At 44.3% G+C, this 22249-nt stretch overlaps 1 protein-coding gene across 4 annotated transcripts in view; it reads left to right on the top strand.

The window, feature by feature from the left end:
* Nucleotides 1–1321: 1321 nt before the first annotated feature.
* Nucleotides 1322–22249, top strand: part of TSC1 (TSC complex subunit 1) — a 48576-nt gene continuing 27648 nt past the window's right edge. Inside the window, exons 1-5 of one of the 4 annotated variants that reach the window (XM_032419070.1) lie at nt 1322–1570; nt 10590–10652; nt 17982–18167; nt 19366–19469; nt 20551–20703. In XM_032419070.1, coding sequence (XP_032274961.1) covers nt 18062–18167; nt 19366–19469; nt 20551–20703 — 363 coding nt within the window. In that variant the 5' untranslated portion in view covers nt 1322–1570; nt 10590–10652; nt 17982–18061. Of the gene's footprint in view, nt 1571–1784; nt 1872–10589; nt 10653–17981; nt 18168–19365; nt 19470–20550; nt 20704–22249 lie in introns of those variants that run through there. The other 3 variants (XM_032419067.1, XM_032419066.1, XM_032419069.1) reach the window with 3 other exon arrangements.

The raw sequence follows: 22249 nt of genomic DNA, 5'->3' as shown, positions 1-22249 counted from the left end.
CTGATCCATTTGAATCAAGAACTCTTGGCTTCCCCCCAATGCCTCCTTCACCATGTTAGACTGGTTGAATCCCCACCTCAATAAGCCAGCATGGTTATAAAGGTTGTGCACTGCTCAGGGGCCCTCAGGAGGGTTGGGGGTGGGAGGGTAGGGGCTGAAATACACCCTGGGCTCTGCTCACAGGGGCTGTGGGCCCAGAAGGGGTGTCTCTAATTCTCACAAAGGCACTGTATAAGCTAGCAGCAGCCCTACTCGGGTCCACTCTGGGCCCCTCGGAATTCTGACAGCACCCACCGTGCTGGCCACTCACACACCTGGCCCCTTAAATCATAGGCTGACTTGCATTGTGACCCAATTGGTTCCCATGACAAAACTTGTTATTCCCCTAAGTCATCCAGCATTTACGGCCTCCAGGCTCTTGCTTCCTTGGTGCTTTTGGCCTGAAATGCGCTTTTCCTTTCATCCACTTCTCCATTTCTATTTCATAAAACGTATCTTTCCTTGAAAACCTAAGCAGATGCCCACTCCTTCAAAAAACCTTTCAAAGTCCACACCTAGACTCATCTCACTCTCGGCTCTCACTCCCTTTGTACCAGTCATAGTGCTTATGGCACCCGCCTCTGATGAAGAACATCACCTGTTGAGCATTTACTATGCATGGAACTTGAATCCTCACTTCGGGAAGGCTATTATGCCCATTTCACAGAGGAAGAAACTGAGGCTCAGAGAACTTCAAGACTTGTTAGGTTCACACAGCTAAGAAGTAGAAGGAACGGAATTAAGGCTGCTTATTTTAAAGATGTCTGCTCTGATCAGGGTGGTTTCCCATAGCTGTCGTGACCACGTTCCTAATGTTAGCAAGGTGGGATTTTGCAAATATTCTGCAAAGGAAAGAAGGCTGCCCTGGTGCAGCTTTTCCCTCCTTGCCTGGGCGAGCTGCCACTCCTCCAAAGCTCCAAGGCGTACCCTTCACCCACGCGGGCCCCAGTGGCTCTTTGGGAAACATGATCGCAGCTCTGTATCGGGGCACAGAGACCCTAGGGGGGCAGCCAAGTCTGTAAGAGCAGGAACGGCAGGAGGGAAGGCAAGAGGCACCCCAACCACACCCAGCCTGGCCACCTTGTTTACGCCTCTTGCACGGCCCCGCCCGCCGGGCCGGGCACGTGACCTCCGCCCCGCCCCTCGCTCCCTCGCGTGGCTCCTCCCGCCACGCCGGCCCTTCTTTTCGCCTCCTTCGGAGTCACAAGATCTCTCAGCGGCCTCCTTTCGGGATCCTTCCGCCCGTCCCCGCCCCCCTACCTTCCAAACTCTCCTGAGTCCTTTCTCGAACGGCTCGCATCATCGGTAATGAGCAGGAGGGCCTCTTCCGTCCAACCTGGCTGCCAGCCGCGGTCATCTGTCACTGGAGTCGAGAGGGAGGCGAGACCCAACTGGGCACTCTTTTTCGTGGCGGAGGCTGCAGCGACCGTGGACATTTCACGACGGGGGGAGGTGCTGTACGTCCAAGATGGCGGCGCCCTGTAGGCTGGAGGAACTGTGAGGTAAACAGCTGAGGGGGAGGAGACGGTGGGTGAGTATGGGGGTGTCTCCCCCTCCTTTTCATGGGGACTTCTCGGGGCAGCCCTGGCACCATGACCCCGGTCTGGGAGGCCCCGAGGGACTGGGGCAAGGGGCTCACTTGCTGGAGAGGGAACCCCCGGGAAGGGGTGTTCGGAGAGCTTACCCCTCCCTCTTATTACGCGCTATCTCTGGCGGGGCCCCGCAGAGCTGGCGAGTCCCTGGGGAGGAGAGGCGGGCCGGACCGGCACTTCGTCCCTCCTCGGCGGCCTAGGGGACGGCTGCACCCCCGGGGCGCGGTGCTGAGGGCAGGGGTGAGGTGGGCCCCTTCGCCAGCCCCTCACTTGGTGGGGTGACAGTTTCTCTCGGGGTGCGGAGGGCAGGAGAGAGACCCTTGGCCGGAGGGGAAGGGCCGGTGGGGGGAGGGCGGCTGGTTCTGGGGCTTCAGGAGAGGGGTCAGCGGTGGGGAGGAGAATGAATGGAGGCTGCCTGTGGGCATCGAGGACTCGCCTGGACTCGGTGCCCCCACTGAAATTTGCAGGACTAGGGTGCCTCACTCCGGGTGTGCTTGTGGGTGTTTAATTGATGGTGAAAGACAGTTACCTTAAAGTCAGCAGAGGTGAACCTTAGAAACAGCAGAGCCACTCCTAGACGCTCATTCATTCATTTGAGGAACTGGAGGGTGAAGAGCCCGCAGTCCGAGAGACCTTTTAGAATTAAAGCTCTTTGTGTTTCCTGTTAAAGAGTTTTGCTTCGTGTGTTTTGGATTTGGGCGTGGGGGAGCTTGGGGGGGGCGCGGTCCCCCTAATAACAACAGCCCACGTTTATGGAGTACTCACTATGGAAGTGCTTTGCAGTCGTCATCTCCTTTAGTCCTTGCGACAAAGGGAAGAGGCAGCCTCTGTTAATGCTTCCATTTCCCTGGTGAAGAAACTGAGGCCCAGAGAGATTAGGGTTACTTGCCTGAGATCACACCTCTAGGATTATCTGAGCCAGGGCTGGAATTGGGGTCTAGGACTATGCTGTGGGTTCCAAGACTGTGCTCCTGCCATTATTTATACTCACATTCATCTGTTTATACTCTAATTTATCTGTTATTTGACCAAAGCCAGCCTGTCATTCTAATTAAGTGATTAATCAGTTGGCCAGAGTTTGTGCACAAGTGCCTGTGTGTGTGTGTGTGCGCGTGTGTTTAATCTTGAAGAGGGGTACATTTGTTTATGTACTTAGCTGTATAGATGCGTAGCTGTAGGTGCATATGCACTTTAGCCTTGTTTGGGATGGCAGTGTTGTGCTTGTAAATACGTTAGTCTAAATTAGGCTGGCCAGTATTTGATGTTTTTATAAAACCGATGCGTTTACTGCAGAAAGAAGGCTTACTAAAATCCTTGCTGTTTTTTTTTTTTTTTATAGAAAGCATAGAAATAGTACTTCACTTTACATAGAGTAAGCTGTAAAAGTACTAAAATAGAATAATACTCTTCTGAGATACTTTGATTTATAATTTTGGGATCAACTTGGAGTCATCTGAATTCAAACATGCTGGCCAAGTGGAGCTGTAAATTTCAAGAAGCATTATAAAACTGAATCTTCTGGGAGCCCTTGATTTACTGAGCAACCACCTGTGATTCTTAAGTTGAACATTCCTGAGTAAACCTGGAATATGCAAATGTGAAAGCTGATTTAGGGTTGTGCAGGGAAATGGACCTGTAACAGTCATGCATCAGGCAAATGAGGCTCCTCAGAAACACTGAAACATTCTTTGCTATTGCCCTGGGGAGCTGCAGAATCTTCCTCTAAACACCTGGTGTAAACTTAAGGGGTATTTATAGAAGATGTAAAATGAAAATACCCTCTTACTAAAGTTAATATCTTATCCAAAACACTCTTACATCACGTGCCTGGAAGGGTAGATGATGTAAGCTTTCTTCACTTCATGCATTTCCTGGTGTCATAAAGACTTGATGTTTCTAAATTCCTAGTTAGATTCTTAGGCGGCTGGCTACCAGCCTTCTCACTTATCTCTTTTAAGTTGGAATGTCTCAAATCCTGTGACTCAGTTGTACTCTCCCTTGCTGGGCTAAGAGCAAAGACATCCCATACTGCTACTGTTGTGGTGTAATCTGATGCCTTTTGTGCGTGCTTGGTTTCAGTTGTGAGCTGAAACTGAAGAGTCTTACTAGGACAAATCAAATATATACCTGTTTATGTAGTGTTTACAGAATAATGAAATTGCTGGGAACAAGAGATCTCAAGCAGTAGTGTTCATCAGAACCTCCATGCACAGATGTCTAGCCTCACAGTAGGTGGACCTACATATTTGGTCTTCAAGGATACCCTGTATATATATTTTGGAAGAAGTCATAGGTGATTCTGCTGTACACCAGAAGTTGAAGACCAGTGGCTTCAAGGATCAGTTTGGCTATTTTTCCTTTAATGTATCATTTATAGCAGAGGCATTTCCTAAAATAGTTTCTAAACTCTGGTGTGGGTAGTGGTGGGTGAGTTTTGGGCTCTGAATTACAGCTGACTTGATCTTGTAGCTCTGTCTTCTTTCACCGTTTGTTAGGGTACAGGGATGCTCTTTTCCGGGTTCCAGAGCCATAGTGGACTAAAATTAGCTTTTCCTGGAATTAATTGTATACTCTTGGATGCAAATGAGCCAAAGACAGCAACACATCAACCATTTTAAGCTTTCCTAAAAATCAAATAGTTTTCGACTTTTAACAAGCCATTGAAGTTCCCTGAGCTTCAGTTTCTTCATCTGTGAAATAAGAGAGTTGGATTGTGAATTAGAGGATTTCTGATAAATTTCTGGGATTTCAAGTCCTCCTGGGGCTTCAGCTAAACATTCTGACTAAATTGATTGAATCCAAGTGTTAATGGCTTTATAATAACCAAGCAAATTGGTGACTCTTAGCCTGACCTGTTGAGTGATGACTTGTTTGTCCTTTCCTTTATATCACATGATTTTTTAAAAGGTAATTCCCTGTATGTTCATTATATTATAAGGCTCTCTTTGGGAGATCAGTTTTATTTATATTAGTTTTGTTTGTCATGTAAGTAGCTGAAATTAAGCATGAAAGCAAAATGTACTCAATAACATTCAAACCTGTAGCTTTTTGCTTTAAAAAATATGTGTGTATAATTAGCATACATTCACACTTGAGTTTTTTCCCTCACTGCTTAGTATAATTTAGTTTGCATGACAATACTAAATTTTGCCATTTAAATTGGTCTGAAAGAGGTCTACCATCAGCAATTTGAGATTATTCTTTTCTGATTTCCTTTTGAAGCCTATAGTTACAAGAAATTAGTCATTTTTTAATGGTTTTTTTTTTTTTTTAAGATTTTATTTATTTGACAGAGCACAAGCAGAGGGAGAGAGAGGGAGAAGCAGGCTCCCTGCTGAGCAAGGAACCCGATGTGGGACTCGATCCCAGGACCCTGGGATCATGACCCGGGCCGAAGGCAGCTGCTTAACCGACTGAGCCACCCAGGCGTCCCAAGAAATTAGTCATTTAATATCTAATGTCTATATTTTTTTTGGAGGGGGTGTAAATAAAGAGTCCCCCCCCCAAAAAAGGGTGAATACCTTTTTTTACATAAAAAAGGTACATGATGTTAAGACCTTGCTAGTTTCTTCTTGTCCCTTGTGCAGTGCTAACTTTTGTTCTGTCCAGGGAAGTAGCAAAAGGTAACAGATGAATGAATTCAGATTGTCATCTATCGGGTAAAATACCTTAAAAACCTAGCTTTGATATAAAACAAGGCAGTTACTGGCCTAGAACTCACAGGTCACTTTCTAAAGTAAAGAGACTGAAGTATTTGAGTAATGAGGGACAATTTTGTCTTTCTGTTGGTGATGGAAGGCCCAGTAGGGAGTGATAAGGAAGAACAGATGTAGCGACCTTAACATCTGCATGCATTCGGTAAGACCTGTGTTACTTTGAATGGTTCACAGAGCACAGTAGCAAACACAGAGTGTATCCATTTTAAATTACGGAATGGTTTTATCAATGTTTCACATACAAGTTGTTACATGGAGAGACTGCTAAGCCTTACGGACCCAGCAATACATTTTGTTTAGTAGCAATACTGTTATAATCAGGTTTATATTTGGTACTTATGTGCCTAGCACTGTGCTAGGTATTTGACATGCTTGATCCCTGTGAACTCTTCCCACAGCCTTAAGAGACAGGATAGGGAGATGAGGAAACAGGCCTAAGGTCACTTACTCAGCTTCTGAGCTGGGATTTGAACCCTGTTGGTTGACTTCAGAGCCCAAACATTTCATCTTTCACTTTGATAAACGACATGAACTGCTAATTGTAACTAATTCATAGGTCAGTGGTTCTTAACTTTTGGGGGCCCTCAGTTCCCCTCCGAAAATCTGTGGGACGTTTTGGATCAAGTATCCCTTCCTGTCCCATCACTACCAAACAGTTCATACAGATTCATTCAGGAATTTTATGGACCCAGCTTGCAGCCTAACTGATTATTCTAGACAGATTACCCCCCTTAAAAATGGATTTGGACTTTATTAAAAACAACATTTTTTTTTTTTTTTAAACGGGTAGGTAGGAAAGGCCCAAGCCTTTTAAAAATGGACCTGTGTGCTGTTTGGGTTATAAGTCATTTTGTTAAATTTTTATATTGAAAGATTCTTTACACTTCCCTGGGAATTCAACCTTAAATGCCACATTTTAAAAAAATCAGAAGTGGAGACCTCAGGTATGGAACTTGCTAAATGCTTGTCAGGCCTGGCATTCGGTCTGTGCTGGTACCTTTAGCACCTGGCAGAACTCCACTGGGCTTTTTTCCAAGGTTTATGCACTATGTATTTTTTTCCCTTTGAACCTCAAAGTATTTATAAAATTATGTATTAAATATATGTTTTTAATGTGTCTTGGCATCATCCTTCTTCTTCCTGGACCAGTGGTTCTCAACCTTTAGTGGGAATCAGAATGACTCAGAAGACCCCACCCCCAGAGGTTCTGATTCAGAGGTGTGGCTCCAGGCCCAAGGGTCTGCATTTCTAACAAATCCCTAGGTGATGCTGCTGTTGCTGGTGTGAGGACCACATTTGAGAACCACTGTCCTAGACTATCAATCAAACCCTGTGCCTTTATTCCCTAGGGTATTTCTATTTTAGTTCTATGAACTTGAAACTTAAAGAAATCTTAACAGTTTGCTCAGATTTCTTTTAGGGAAAGCTCTGTAGAGGGATTCTTTGAAACATACGTGGTATCTGTCTGACCTGTATTTTCTCTGTAAATAATTTTGTTCAGGCTAAAAGAAACATTATTTATAGAAGAGATACATCTTACTGAAATCCAGCTCTGTCTCTACAGGCAAGTTCGACAAGATTCACCTTTGAAATAGGCTATAAGCTTCAGCAAGTTGTCCTTCAAGGTCCCTAATGGCAAAAATTCTGAATGGCGAATCTGGAGCTCCCCTGCCCCAGTTCATGTGACCTTGAGAGGGCCTGCAGCTGTGAGACCGTGGAAGTCACCCATGACTACACATTTTGACAGGTTTTGCCATCAGCTGCTTCACTCTGACATACAAAGTAGTGTTTCCTACCCCCTTCTCCTTCTGTATGTCCGTGGGAAGAGGGAATCGGAGCTAGTATCTTATCGTTTTTGGATGCTTTTGTGCTAAAGGTAGCTTTGTTCGCTTGATAGAATATTGTCCTAAGAAATCACCTGGACCGTTACTGAGCCAGAGCTGAACACAGTAGTGTCTTAGTGTATGATTATTACTATTATCTTTGTTGTTAACGTAATGGTGTAATGGTTCTGTTCTACCTGTACTGTACTTGATACTGAAATCGTCCGTCTGTGACTGAACCCGTATCTGAATTGTCTTTGAATTTTTATATGAAAAACCTGAGTAGAGACAGCAGGTTAGGGCGAAGGGTATCTGCCTGCAGGTGTATGTCGTAGACAGGTGTGCATGAAGTCATCTCAGGCAATGTGGTTTGCATTTCCCAGGAGTCGTAGGATAGAAGGCCACACACAGTACTGGCCTTCCAGAAGTCTGAATGTTCAGCTGATATTTTCAGATAAAATACTTTCTAAAGGCATTTTCGGTGCCTGCCACTAGCACTTCATAAAGGGATGGGTAGCTCTTAGCACTCTCACGGCTTGTAACGCATCTCGCCTAGGGCAGAGAAATGTGAAAACGTGTATGGGTCCAGCCAATGACAGCAGTCCGTGGCTGTTAAGCTGGAGTTCATGGGTAATCCTAGGTATATAAGCCATCTACCTATCTGAAACACCTTGAGAATGAAATTAAGGTGAACTATGAAAACAAATTGACCTGTGCTCTTTCTCTTTAATCTCAAAATACTAACAGCACAGAGCCTCTTCTTCTTCCTCAAACCTACCCTTTATTTATTTACTTATTTACTTTTTCCCAAAAGACTGCTTGTAGGAAGTGCCATCACAGTGTTGCTTTTAGGTGAGAACACAGCTTTTGGGTCAGATATGAAAGAGGAAAAATCTAGATCTGGGGGGCATGTTTCTTCTTTAATTTGGCTCTTGAAGTTAACAATGTGGATTGACCCCGTTATGCACTGACAGGTGCTTCCATCCACACCCTTTTGGGGTACACATCTTTGAGGGGGGTCTTCTTCATTCCTCACTTCCTTTCAGAAGTTCACAGGTCACATCTCACTTGACTGACCGGAATGATTTTAGCTAGTAGTACTCCATAGGGTAGGATTTAAATATAAATAAATAAGTAAATAATTAAAAATATAAATAATGGCAAGTAGCCTTTGACAAGCCAGCATTAGATTGATGACAACTTATTACCATTAACCATTTTTTTGGCCTAGCGATAAAGAACTTAAGAAGTCTTAATGTTGAGCATTGGACAAAAAAAATTCTGATTTCCTGTGCCAGTCCGTTTGTCTAGGATAGTGATCTTGGCTGGGCGGCTACAAGAGCTCATCTTATATATATCCCAACTTTACCCTTGCCTTGGATATTCCTTTTCAGGTAAAAGATCCAACTAGGATTAATCATAACAGGAAGTCTGTATGACTCACTGGACTGACAGCTGATGTTAAGGTTGTGAATATTAGAGGCCTCTGTGTTTTAATTCCAGTTCTTTTCTTGATTGACTGTGGCCAGGCAGGCATTCCCCATCTGAACGATTTGGCTGGCCTTTCTGAGAGGCCAGCCCTCCTCCTAGCAGTGGACACACACTTGGAATATGCCACTGAGGACCATTGGTGTTTAATGCCTAGAATGTGCTTCACAGGGAGATATAATTACCCGGTCATGTGGGGCACGAGATTTTAATTGTCAGAGAGTTGCTCCATCCACGAGTTCGACTTTGAGCATCATAGTATAGTGAAGGGCTTGTTGGCAAGCTTTCCCGTGCTAACTCACTAGACAGACGCAGCGTGAGAGGCTCAGCTTCCATACTCTGCATCCCACCCTGGAACGGCGACCAAAGAAGTTGGTGAAACCTTTGCTGGCCTGCACGGAGTATATTTGCCTCTTGAGTGCCAGATGCTGCAGTAGGCCCGGGGTGTCCACTGGGGGACCAAACAGATGGTCCCTGTCCTTGCGGAACTTCCCATCTCATGACCAGACGATACCTAAATATAGTTTGAATGGCCCACATTTTAAAGGCAGATTGGAATGTATTTGTAGAGACTCCTATTTAATACGGTTATTTAATATGAGATCATTTAGACAGAAAGTATGGTAAAGAGGGGAAGAAGGTAGAGAAATGATAGCTGTCCACAAATATTTTATGCTTGTCCTGTGGAAGGATCAGATTAAGGTCACACTGTTTTGAAGGCAAGATTCAGTTTCATATGTTTATTTAAGAACTGTTGTAATGGCTTCCACATTGTCAGCAAGTACTGGACACGGTGGTGGTTGCTAGAGCTATGGGTACTGACTGAGCTAATATCTCTGCCTGGGTGTAGCTTCTGTTCTAGGGAGGGAGACGTGTTCAGTAACTAATTACGCTTATTTAATTGGGTTGTGGTAAGTGACACAAAGAAATAGAGGCTGCTAAGCAAATATAACAGGGGACCTGACCTAGTCTGGGCACGGGAGTGGAGGGAAGTGAAGGCTTCTCTGATGGGGCAAATTTTTTTTTTTTAAGATTTATTTATTTGAGAGGGTGTGAGAGAGTGCTAGTGCCCGCTCATGCGCAAGTGTGAAGAGGAGCAGAGGGAGAGAGAATCTCAAGAAGACTCCTTGCTGAGCATGGAGCCTGACGTGGGGCTCGATCTCATGACCCTGAGATCATGACCTGAGCTGAAACCAGGAGTCGGTTGCTCAACCAACTGAGCCACCAAGGCGTGATGGGGCAAATGTTTAAGCTGAGATTTTAGGGGTGAATGCTTAGCTTGGGAGTGGGGAGGCGAGAGGGGCAGGGCTGTAGGGAGGGAGGGGGAGTATGGGCCGTTGGCGACCAGTTGTAGGCCCACTAAGTGCTTTGCACCCGGCACCGTTCCTGCTCTCGGGGCGTGTGTCCCAGGGCTTCTTGAGTGATGACTGTGCCCCGGGCTGCGCCGGGTCTCCAGGTGCATCGTCTTGTGTAACCCCACACAGCCTTCTGAGGTAGAGGCCACCATTCTTCCCACTTTCCAGATGAAGTAATAAGGTCAGACGTTAGGCACCTGAGAGAAACTGCCAGAAGTGGCCCAGCTAATCTGTGGCAGAGCTGGGATTGTACCTCGGAACTCTAGGACTCGGGAGCCCATCCTGCCCATTTGTTTATAGCTTCAGTAAACAGACAGCTAACAAAAGGCAGAGATTACAAGTTCAGCACAATATAAAGAATTTTCCAGCAACCAGCTGTTCAGAAATGTAGACAGGGAGAGGCACGTGCGCCCACTGTTGTAAGTGTTCATTCCTGTGGAAACTAGCTGGCCACCTGTCAGGGCTGGGGCAGGAAGGAGGTCGAACCAGGTGAACCCTAAACTCCCCCTGGGTGCATCTGGGATTTCACTTCATTGTAAGATTGTTGTATACACTATATGTGTTTTTTCCCTTCAGTGACCATGAAAGACACCAGGTTGACAGCACTGGAAACCGAAGTACCAATTGTCCCCAGAACAGGTAAGGTATGAACTCAGTCCAGGGGTTGGGGGAGACAGAAGGGAGTCGTTCACCCATACAGGTGTGTGGGTGTGTGTGTTTGTTTGCAGTGAGCATTTAACAGTTCTGGTTTTAGCTACTTACTAGGAACTGGTCCTTCTGTGGCATGAAGTAATTTTGTCAAATTACCCATGATTATTAATTGCTTATTCAGTGCGAGACACTGTGTTCAGTGCCTTCTTTATATGTGTTACTCGTTTGCTTTTTCACAGCCACACTTTTGATGTAGCCCCATTTTACAGATGAGGAATGGGGCTCTGAGATATTAGCTGAATTTCCTAAGGTTGTATAGCTGCACGTGGTGGACCTGTGACTCAGATCAGTTCTGTTTAGCAGCGAGGTTTGGTTTTCGCCACTAAATGAAATCGAAGACTTTGTGTTGGAGCGAGTCATTTGACTAGTGCAGAGGCTCTCAACCCCGGCTGTGGAAATCCACTTGGATCTGTAAAAAAAACCAAATGTGCTCTCTCGGCCCCACCCCTTAACTTGTTCTGGAGTGGGGCCTGGGCTTCAGGATTTTATGAAGGTAATTCTAATGTACATCCTGGGCTGAGAACCCCTGAGCTAAGGAATTAGCATTTACATCTTAACTTGGCTTTATTTATTCATTGTCTTAATTAGTGTTTTGGGGTGAACTATATGCTGTGACAGTTTCTAGGAATTGGAGGATTCTCAAGGTCCCAGAATATATCCTTCATAAATATTGAGGCTTTGGCACTTTTGTGGATATGAACTTGGCCTTAGTGATGTGACTTATCACTGAGCTGTGATTTTGAGTTTACTGGTAAGAGTGCCCAACACAGCAGCATCGTGTGTCTGTGGGAAGGTGTGGGGAAGATAGGGAAGCTGTCTGGTTTGCTGTCTGTGTGTGTTTAGCTCATGGGTTCATGTAATGGCTCACTGGTTGCCAGTTACTATATCACTGCCTGCCTCACCTTACCTCATAGGAATTGTGAAATAAAGTAGGGATTTTTACCTTCAAGATGGATGTCTGGTCACAGAAACTTGGTACGGCCTGTAAATTATCTAACAGGAAGGCAGAAGCAGCATTCTCTCACAAGTAGGGGGAGCTTTCTGAGTGTGACTTTTCCTATTCAACATTTTTGTGTGTAGTTCACACTGTCCCTTCTTTAGAAGTCTGCAGAATGTGAATTTGAATCCAGCGTCAGGTGGTCGTGTTCGCATCATTGAGGCCCAAGCTGAATAACACACGTCGTAAATTTCAAATTTTATTCCACATTTTTCAGTATTGCAATTGTATGACATTTTAGTAGCTAGGTTTGTAAAGTTTGGAGTTTTTTTTTTGCTTTTTGTTTTTTTTTTAAAGATTTTAATTAATTTATTTATTTGTCAGAGACAGAGAGAGCGAGCAAGCACAAGCAGGAGGAGCGGCAGGCAGAGGGAGAAGCAGACTCCCCGCTGAGCAAGGAGCCCGATGTGGGACTCGATCCCAGGACACTGGGATCATGACTGAGCCGAAGGCAGACGCTTAACTGACTGAGCCACCCAGGCGTCCCAAGTTTGGAGTTTTAATGTAGAAAAATGACTTTGTTAGGACTAGCAGCCAGATTGCTCCTGTGGTCACTGTGTCACATGTGTGATGCTGAATAGACGCTCGTCTCCGGCTGCCTTAGGCAGTGCCATCACTAACCTTTATGGACAAAGCGGAATGTAATTTAGGGACGTTTCTGGGAGATTGTTTTCTAGAAGGAACCTGTATCTGGGATTCATAGGTTGGGCTAGCCTCACAGATCTTTTGTCTTTAGCTACTAATAATTGCTGGTGACCTGTAGCCATCATTTTGACAAGCTTTTTGTTTACATTTTTAACCTTCATAGACACAAAACTACAAGACATTGTCTTCCTAAAGTATTTTTGTAAGGTCTGTTTTGAAATTTGATTAGTGACTGTAAAATGTGTTAGGGGATTTCAGTTTTTCACTAACATTGTTTTCTTTATACTCTCTATATTCTTTATGTTTGACTCGAAGATGATTTATCATGGATGTTGTCGTTGACTGTGATTTTGGACTTTTTCATGTCATAAAATTGAGGTGACAGGTTGACATTTTATTATATTAGATGTGAAGTATTCCCAAATATGACTTTTTCTTGAAAGACTACTAATTAAGACTATAAGTTAAATGCAGTTTTTTTTTTTTAAGATTTTATGTATTTATTTGGCAGAGAGAGAGCAGAAGAGCATAAGCAGGTGAGAGAGGCAGAGGGAGAGGGAGAAGCAGGCTCTCCGCTGAGCAGGAAGCCTGATGCGGGACTTGATCCCAGGACCCTGGGATCATGACCTGAGTTGAAGGCAGTCGCTTAACCAACTGAGCCACCCAGGCACCCCTTAAATGCAGTTTTAAAAGTTTATTTTTGTTTGTAATAAATGCTACAAGACGATTCTATAAAATTTAGAATTAAAATATAATTTCTTTCTAGTTAGCCATCTGTTTATTAAAATTTTTATAAACATTTGGCTCAAAGAGTAATTACTCTTATTTGTAAAGTTATTTATCTAATCTACTTTTAATATTCATATTGTTAATTAATATATTTAGCCATTTGAAAGTTCTTGATTGTTTTTGAACATAAAAGTCACATTGATCAACTAAAGAGCTTTTATTTTTCTAATTGGTATACATTTGTATTTAAACTGACAAGAGTTTCAACTTATAAAACACAAAACTTGGATGTTACAGCTAGAGTGTTTTACCTTTATTCAAAAGTGAATATTCAGATTTTTAACAATAATTCTAAACGCATGCCTTGTCCACATTACAGACATCATGTAGGTTAGATATCATGGTAATGACGTGTAGTTGATCACACACACTGAGGGGTGCTAGAAATGCTGCTGAAGTAGGCAGATGACAGTTTTAAGTTTCAAACATTCTAAAGACCAAAGCCAAATGTTGGCCAAATATGGAGACTAAAGTCAAACTTGGGTGAATCCCTATTTTCCATGCATGTTGAGATCATACTAAGTATTCTGTTCGATTGAATCTGATGACCAGTTTTAAAGTTTCAACTTGGTTTATTCAAAGGTGGTAACTAACAATCCCCCTATTGCTTTCCATTGGGTGGTCAAGAGAGACCTCTTAGAGATAGTGATATTTTGAGCAGAGACCTCACTGACAGTCAGCCATGCAAGGATCTGGGAGAGAGCATTCCAGGGATAGAGGCAGCAGCAAGGGCAGAGGCCTTGAGCAGGAACCAGTTTTCCTGGCTTTTGGGAGACTGGGACTAGATCTGCGAAATGATGAGGCAGAATGGTGCGAAAGGAAGCAGACGGAGGCTGGGGGGTTCACAACTGGCCAAAGCACGTGGAGCCTTTAGGCCACTCGTGGGGTTCGGCTCTTATTGCCTCCATGGGAAGCCATTGCATGATTCTAAACAGGAGAGGGATGGATTCTGATTTCCATATTTCAGAGTCTTTGTGGTGTTTTGGTGGCCAATGCATCGTAGGGGAACAGGATGGGAGGTGATGGGGCTTGGACTGGGCCCACAACAAAGGGGATAGCAAAACCGGGGGGTTTGCTGACAGATCAGAGGGGAGGGTAAGAGCTGTGGAGAAGTTGAGGACATCGCCTCAGTGTTTGCTTTAGACTGATGGTCGTGTTTTCCTGAGATCCAGAAGACCGGCAGAGTGACAGGGTTTGGGGTGGGAGTGGCTCCCTATGTGAATAGCTGTAGCACTGTACTGTGGCACGCGGCCACTGAAGATGCCACTCACCTGAGTGGAATGCTGCTTTGGCACATAGGGTACAGAGCTGGACTAACCTAGGTATTGACTTTCGGCTTCTCCTGACTCCTGTGTTTTTTTGTTTTGTTTTGTTTTTTTAAAGATTTATTTATTTATTGGAGAGAGAGAGACAGAGAGAGCACAAGCAGGGGGAGAGGCAGAGGCAGAGGGAGAGGGAGAAGCAGAGCCCCTGCTGAGCTGGGAGCCGGACGTGGGGCTGGATCCCAGGACCTGGAGATCATGACCTGAGCCGAAGGCAGACGTTTAACCACCTGAGCCACTGAGGCGCCCCGACCCCTGTGTCCTGTACCTGGTTGTTTCCAGAGTGGAGGAGAGGCTTTCACGGCTGAGCTGTGCGTTGGTGGTGCCCGCGCCTGTGGAGCTCGCCTCACGTGGCTTCTCCCAGCTGACCTTCCCCAGGCTGGAAAGTGTGTCGACATGGGTGTGCCTCACTGCCCCCACCACGTTCAGGTTGAGCTGGCCCCCTCCCCACTCGGTGCACCCACTGAGCCCTGCCCACGTCCTCCTCCCACATCCCTTCTCCGTCGTGTGTGCCAAGTCGCTCTTCCCTCTCAGCACCCTACGTGTAGCCCCCTGAGAAATATTTGAATGAGTTTTAAAAGAAGAGATATTCCAATCATGGGAATGATTCTAAAAGCTCATGATTAAATTCTTGGGAGGGCCTTTTTGAATGTCAGAATCCTTGAACTTGGGGCACTTACATGAGGAACCTCACATGAAACCCAAGATTTATATTTTTTTGGGAGGATTAAAAAAATATGGTTGAGGGTGCCTGGGTGGCTCAGTTGGTTAAGCGACTGCCTTCGGCTCAGGTCATGATCCTGGAGTCCCAGGATCGAGTCCCACATCGGACTTCCTGCTCGGCAGGGAGTCTGCTTCTCCCTCTGACCCTCCCCCCTCTCATGTGCTCTCTCTCATTCTCTCTCTCTCAAATGAATAAATAAAATCTTAAAAAAAAAAAATATGGTTGAAAAGTAGAATTTTAGAAAATTTAGAAAAATTTTAGAAAAGCTTGTTGCCAGAAATGTACTAATGTGTTTTAGAATGAAACCTTATTTTTGTTTTCTATAAAGTATCTGGAAGGAGCAGGCTCCAGAAACCAGACTTTGACACCTAAAATGACATTTAAAAACTGAAAACCAAGCGAGGTAGCCCAAGCTGGTCAGCCCTGACTACGGCCAACTTGACTGGACGGGCGCCATCTTTGTTTGGAATTGGACTCCTGTCGTGTGTTCTGGGCTGCCTAGATTTGGGGAACCATCTCTGATGTTACTGTCTCCTGAATACACAAAATATAAACTCAGAGTCTCACTAGATTGAGACTAGGTAGGTAGCAGTTTTACTGGAACAAAACCAAACTTAGGGACAAAAGTGCTTTTAAACCTGAGAATCATTTGTGATTTATCTGAAGTAGAAAGGAATGTGAGGGCAGGCCAGATACATCTTGAAAGTGGTGGCCCCATGATTTTTACTAGTTTTCTTTTTGATAATATATGGGCACTGCTCAGGGAGTATTTATTTGTGCCGAGTGTACGCATACTTTCTCTCATTTCATTCTCTCCATGGACAATAAATCCTGACAGGTTGGTATTTTCTTCACTTGTAAATTTAATTTAATCCAACTCACAAGGTGAAATTTGTTTCTATTTTCAGCTCTGAACTCTTTTACAAGAAAATCTTACCAGTTGTAAGCCCTTTGAAATGGATTCCCTTTGTGATTTACCTGTAAGATTTATATTCATAGGTGTGAGCCAGCAACTTCCTGCATCGTGGTTAGCTATCAAAAATGCATGTAGACATTTTAATTGATTTATTTCTTTTTTTTTGGCTCATGAACTTCTGATTCACCGAGAGCCAAATCAGTGGCTGTTGCTGGGTTGTAATTAAACAAGAGCATAGATAATAATACTCACCAGTTTCTGGAGCCATTGGTGCTTAAATTTGGCATTTTTGCAGGAGGAGTTAACTCTAGTGGACTTTTTCTTTAGCATCATATTTCCTCCCTAGGTGCTTATTAAAATGCAGGTTCCTAAGCCCCAAGTCAGTGGTGGAACGGCCCAGGAAGTTGCGTTTCTAAGAGGCACCCCGGGTGGTCTGGGTGCCCAGTGAGGCAGGAGGGCTGCTACCCCAGCCACTCAGAGCAGCGCTGGAGGAAGCAACATGGCCACCAAGGACAGATGCAGCCATGGGCCTGGGAGTTGAGCTGTCTGAGTTCTGCTTTACCATGTGACCTTGGCAAAGTTACTTATCCTTCCTGAGTCTCCATATTCTCATTTGTAATAGAGGATATCTGCTTACCTCACAGAATTGCTGTGAGGATCAAAACCACGAGGTCGCTTGATGTCACGTTGAAGGGCTCAGGGCTATGTAGTCGAGCAGATCTGGGTACAAATTTCAGTTCTCTGGTTCTGCCTCTTGCTAGCTTTGCAACCCCAGGCAAATGGCTTCATTTCTGTTCTCTCCCCGCAAAATGGGGACAGAAGAACCAACCGCATGATACTGGTCTAAGGACTGTATTCACTGATGTTTGTAAAAGATATGCAGTTCCTATCTCTTAAATGATCATTGGTTTTGCTTGTTTTTGAAAATATACCTTTAGACACCCAAGTGGAAAGAAAAATAATTGTAAATGTGGATAGTGACACCTGGAGAATGAGCTGTTTTTTTTTGTATATAAAGATAAGGCAGCGGCTCCATCATCAGGAGGAATGGAGTCTTTGAAGGGGGCAGATTTACCCTTGTGCCCCCACTTCATGCCTCTTGCCTGTGACCAATGGCATTTGAGTGTGACAGATGTCTGGGGGGAGGAGTTTGTATGAAATATCAAGACTTGGTCCCTGCTTCAAATGAGGTATTGAAGTATTGAACGGATGGTCCTGTGACCTAACAAGCTAGACCAGCTTCTAGACATTGATGGGAGTGTCAAGAGGAAAACAGCATGTTTTTAGTTCTTTTTCTGAAAATAGTTTGTCTACTTTTTTTTTATTTATTTTTTGAAAGATTTTTATTTATTTATTTGACAGCGAGACACAAGCAGGGGGGAGTGGCAGGAGAAGCAGACTCCCCGCTGAGCAGGGAGCCCGAACTGGGGCTCGATCCCAGGACCCCGGGATCATGACCTGAGCCAAAGGCAGACGCTTAAATGACTGAGCCACCCAGGCACCCCTCATCTACTTTTTAGATCGATGATTTAAAACGTAAACATAGTTTTAGCCAAAACCAAAGGCAGAGTCAGAAGTAGGAATAAAAATAAAAAACTTTGCTTTGTTCCTGGCATTAAGTTGCCGCGATGGTTCTGACTCGTAGCAGGGTTTTCCGTCTCTCTCCGGTGCTTGCATTCCATAGACCTCTTCTTCACAAATTGTCAAATGTAGAATTATTCTCACACCCTAGCTTCTTTCATCAGCAAAATTCTGGACAGGCTTTTCACTGCATTGAACATATGCGCTGGCTTCTCTTGCAGGTAATTTTTTATGGGGAGAAATGGGGCCATTTTGTCACACTGTGTGTCTTCCTTTTTCTCAGTCTGGTAGTGGCACCAATGAAGAGCCTGCAGACTCGCTAGTGCACGTCCCGGACCTGGCGCAGCACAGTCGTGTAAGATAATGGCCCAGCAAGCGAATATCGGGGAGCTCCTGTCCATGCTGGACTCCCCCGTGCTGAGTGTGCGTGATGATGTGACAGCTGTCTTTAAAGAGAACCTCAGCTCTGGTAAGCAGGGTCGCGCCCATTCTCGCTCATCTGCGCATCAGAAGAGACTGACCTGTGGGTGACTATAGTCTGCTGATGTTGGTTTTCATCTTCTAAGGAGAGTCTCCAAAACCACTGAGAAAAGAGCATCAACTGCCAGATTCACTCTCTGTGTGCTTTATTATGGAAATATTCAAAGAGACACACAAACTTATTAAGTAAGAATCACATAATGAACCCACGACCCAGCTTCAAAGTTGCTGCCTTCTTGTTTTCATCTCACCTCCCTTGTTCCCCCCACCCAAGTATTTTCAAGCAAATGCCATGCAGAAATCACATATGTGATTTCTGGTATAAAAATGCGTGACCTCTCCTTAATCAGAGAAACAGGAATTTCAACAGTACCTTTCTTTGCTTACTAGGTAAGCAGCTATGGGGCTAGGTTGACAGAAATCAAATATTGATTACAGAAATGGGCACTGTTGGCAGGAGAATAAATTAGTATTCAGCCTTTTTGGAGTATCCATCACCCATTAAGAAGCATGTACCAAGTGTCCCACTGACAAGAGTCTGTATTTCATTATAGCCTTGAATGAAGTCTAGTGAAAACTGGGAAAACCCAAGTATCCTTCAGTAGGTGACTGGTTCACTGAGTCGTGTAGAGCCGAGCAGTGGGGCTCCAGGTCAGTGAGGAGACTGAAGTAGGTCAGAGGTGCCGACATGGGAGGGTGTCTGCAACACACTGTTAAGTGGAAGAAAACACACACACAGGCTGCGTGTACGTGGGTGTGGGGGCTTTGTGTTTGCGTGCGCACATGTGTGGTTATCCAAGTAGGAAAAGGTTTGAAAGGACGTGTACCAAACTCAAGGATGCTTGTCTCTGAAGAGTGGGTTGAGAGAGGCTGGTAGTGAGGAGGACTTTCATTTTATGTTCTTTCACATCATCTGAGTTGTTATCAGTGGACATCGTTACAATTTTATAACCAAAGAAGGCAATAAAAAAAGGAGATAGCATTTTTATGCTTTTACGGATATTTAGGCAGGTTAATTTGGTATTATCCTATTGTTAAACCTAAATAGATTGAAGGGTAGAAATAGAATGCTTCACGTAACTTTGGGGAGCATATAAAGAAATACTTTCTGGATTTTATGACCGGCAGCCATTTGAGGTAAGTTTAGAATATTAAAGGAAATAATTATTTCCCTTTCCTTTGTTCAGACCGTGGTCCGATGCTCGTAAACACCTTGGTGGACTATTACCTGGAAACCAATTCTCAGCCGGTATTGCACATCCTGACTACCTTGCAAGAGCCGCACGACAAGGTAACTGCTGGAGCGTAGTGCTGGGCCGTTCAGTCTGGCCCCGACCGGTGTGGCAGCCTCTGTGCACACCCCGTGCAGTGTGTCCAGAGCGTGCTCCTTCATCTTCTCCGTGCCGCAGATGATCCTGTTCCCAGATTGCAACCACATGGAAAAAGAATTTGCGGAACCCATGTGTCCTGCAAAGTTTACAAAATAAAACATATTCCAGAGGTTTTTTTAAGCTTTTTCTGTTCCAAGAAATCCTATAATTCCAGTGCTGTCATTGTATAGTGACAGTTTGACCTGTAAGGTGCCCATCTTTAAATCCATGCTTTGAATAGGATTTTGGACTTAATCAATATGGGAAAATCTATGGGTCCATACAGCTATGGGGCTAATTGCTGAGTCCTGTTGCCCAGCACCAGGCACTTGGAGGGCTCCTTAGTGTTTTATTTTTGTTGGTGGTAAATAGCTCACAAAGCACTGTAGTTGCGTACTTTGGTTAAGTGTTGAGTTTCTAAATGCTAGTGGCTTCGCTAAGATTTGAAGGCCTTGCCGTTGTGTGCCTTTTCCAGTATATCTTGTTCTGTTGTTTTTCTGGGCTGAATTTTAACTTCTAGATTACCCGATTTATATTTGGGGCCAAACCATGTAGACTGGGCTATGGTAGCAATAAGCAGCTGCTACTCTCACAGCTTCAACAACCTGCCACAGGCTCAGGACCAGCAGTTTTTGGAAAAAGTGGCTTATTTGTACTTAACAAGAGGGTCCATGAGGGAGTCTGCCCCTCACCCTCCCGGCCTGCACCTGTGTATTATGGGATACTTTTTCCGGACTTGCCAGCTGGCTGCCCTCTCTCAGGCCAAATGCAGTGGTGTTTTGTGTGCCAGTGTGGTTTTTAAAGCTCTTTCGTTTGATCTCTTCACCTGGATGGCCCTTGCTTCCCATCTGTGGAGACTCGAGGAGCTGGCGTACGTCCTCGCTGCCTCTGTTTGTGTCATCTGCTACGTTCTCAGGAGAATTTCCCTTGTTTCCCTTGATTTCCTCCCCCCTCCCCCCAGCCTTACTGAGACCTCTTTCCCCTGTTCTTTTATGTGTTTAGCACCTCTTGGACAAAATGAATGACTGTATGGGCAGAGCCGCCTCTCGGCTGCCCGCGCTGTCGCTGCTGGGGCACGTCATCAGGCTGCAGCCGCCTTGGAAGCACAAACTCTCTCAAGCACCTCTTTTGCCTTCTTTACTCAAATGTCTCAAGGTACGATGTTTGCAAGGGTTTGAATGAAATGCCTTTGTGAATATTATTTCTGAAATTCTGGGTGACTTTAAAGCAAGCAAGCTAGATTTGAGCTCTGAGAGTTTAGAAACTTTTAGTGTTTGGCTTTCCTCGAATGTCACGTCGTCCAGAGTTGGTACTTAGTAAATTCTCAGTGCATCCCGGTGACCGGCAAGTGGCTTTCGTCCAAGCAAATAAGGTTCAACGTGACATTATTCCCACCCTCTTGGACTCCATCATTGTCCAGTCTTCCCTCCGTTAAAACATCTGGTTTCTCTTTGAGGGAAGCCCAGATTCTCTTTTAGCTAGGAGAAAAATGGCTAACAGCTCTTTTTAACCACTCAAGACCACGTTCTTGTTGCAGCCATAATTAAGGTTTTGTTGGTACAGGGCCTCCTGAATCGCATTCTGCCTTTTGCACTCTAAATTTAGTGTATTTTTCTACGCAGTGAGTCAAAACCTAAGTAGAACTTTGTGGTTTTAGTTTTCACAGTGGCTTGCTGAAATACTCCAGGCTATTTGCTTAATCTGTTTTAATTCCTGGACTTGTTTCCTATCTATAAAATAAAAAATGTGGTTAATATTAACTGCCTGTACCTCACAGAGACGTGAAAATATCCAGTAGCATTTGTCCCAGGATGGCAGTACCCCTGGATCATCTGATACAGCACCCTGCAAATTGATTTTTGTCTCTGCCAGCAAGGGTAACTGTTTCATTACCCCTAGAGGTGGGAGTCACGTTGGTAGGGTATCATAAAAACATGCATTTAATGTTGAGAAAAAACAGGAACAATTGGTACAACTTACATTTTTTTAAGTGAATGGATTGGAGAGAATATAACTCAATTTTGAGGCCACACAATTCAGTTCAGATTGTAAAACACTTCACTTTTCCAAAAGGGTAAGCTTTGGCAATTACTCATGGACTGCCACCCAAGCCATTGGTTAGAATAGTACCATAAGCAAAATTAGGGTTAGTCGTTTTTACTGGAACTGGTTATGTGTTCTTGATTCTCCTACCAATATTTTACGTTCTTCTTACTAGATAGATATCGGCCGTGACAAAAGGCTTAGTGCTTAACATAAAAACTAAATCTATTTAAGGCTTTATTTCCAGACTCGTAGATTTCCTTTTTTTAACAGTAATAATGAGTGTCTTAGCCTGCGTGGTAGTCTTTTGATTAATATCTTGGTTCTTAAATCTGAATTCCAGTTACTTGGCAAACATTCATGATTTAATTATGGGTCAGGTGAGCTGCTGTAGCTATCCTGAGTTGATTCATTATCCATTGGGTATTAAGTATCTTCAATTAGCCTGAAGTTATATGACTTGATATTTAAACTATAGACATGATCAGAGGTCACCATATCTTCTTTTATTTGCTGATATATAAATGCTGCTACAAAGGTGAACCGTTAGGGAGATTTGTTAGCACTATGCTAATTTCTTCTTAAATTACACTTCTGTTGTAATCCTTTAAAAAATACTGAATTACTTGACATTACTTGTGTAGTGTTTTTTAAATTG

This window comes from Phoca vitulina, unplaced genomic scaffold, assembly GCF_004348235.1.
Source record: "Phoca vitulina isolate PV1807 unplaced genomic scaffold, GSC_HSeal_1.0 scaffold21, whole genome shotgun sequence".
Lineage (NCBI taxonomy): Eukaryota > Metazoa > Chordata > Mammalia > Carnivora > Phocidae > Phoca > Phoca vitulina.
Note: the sequence above shows the minus strand (reverse complement) of the source record. Positions and strands in the feature narration are given on the sequence as shown.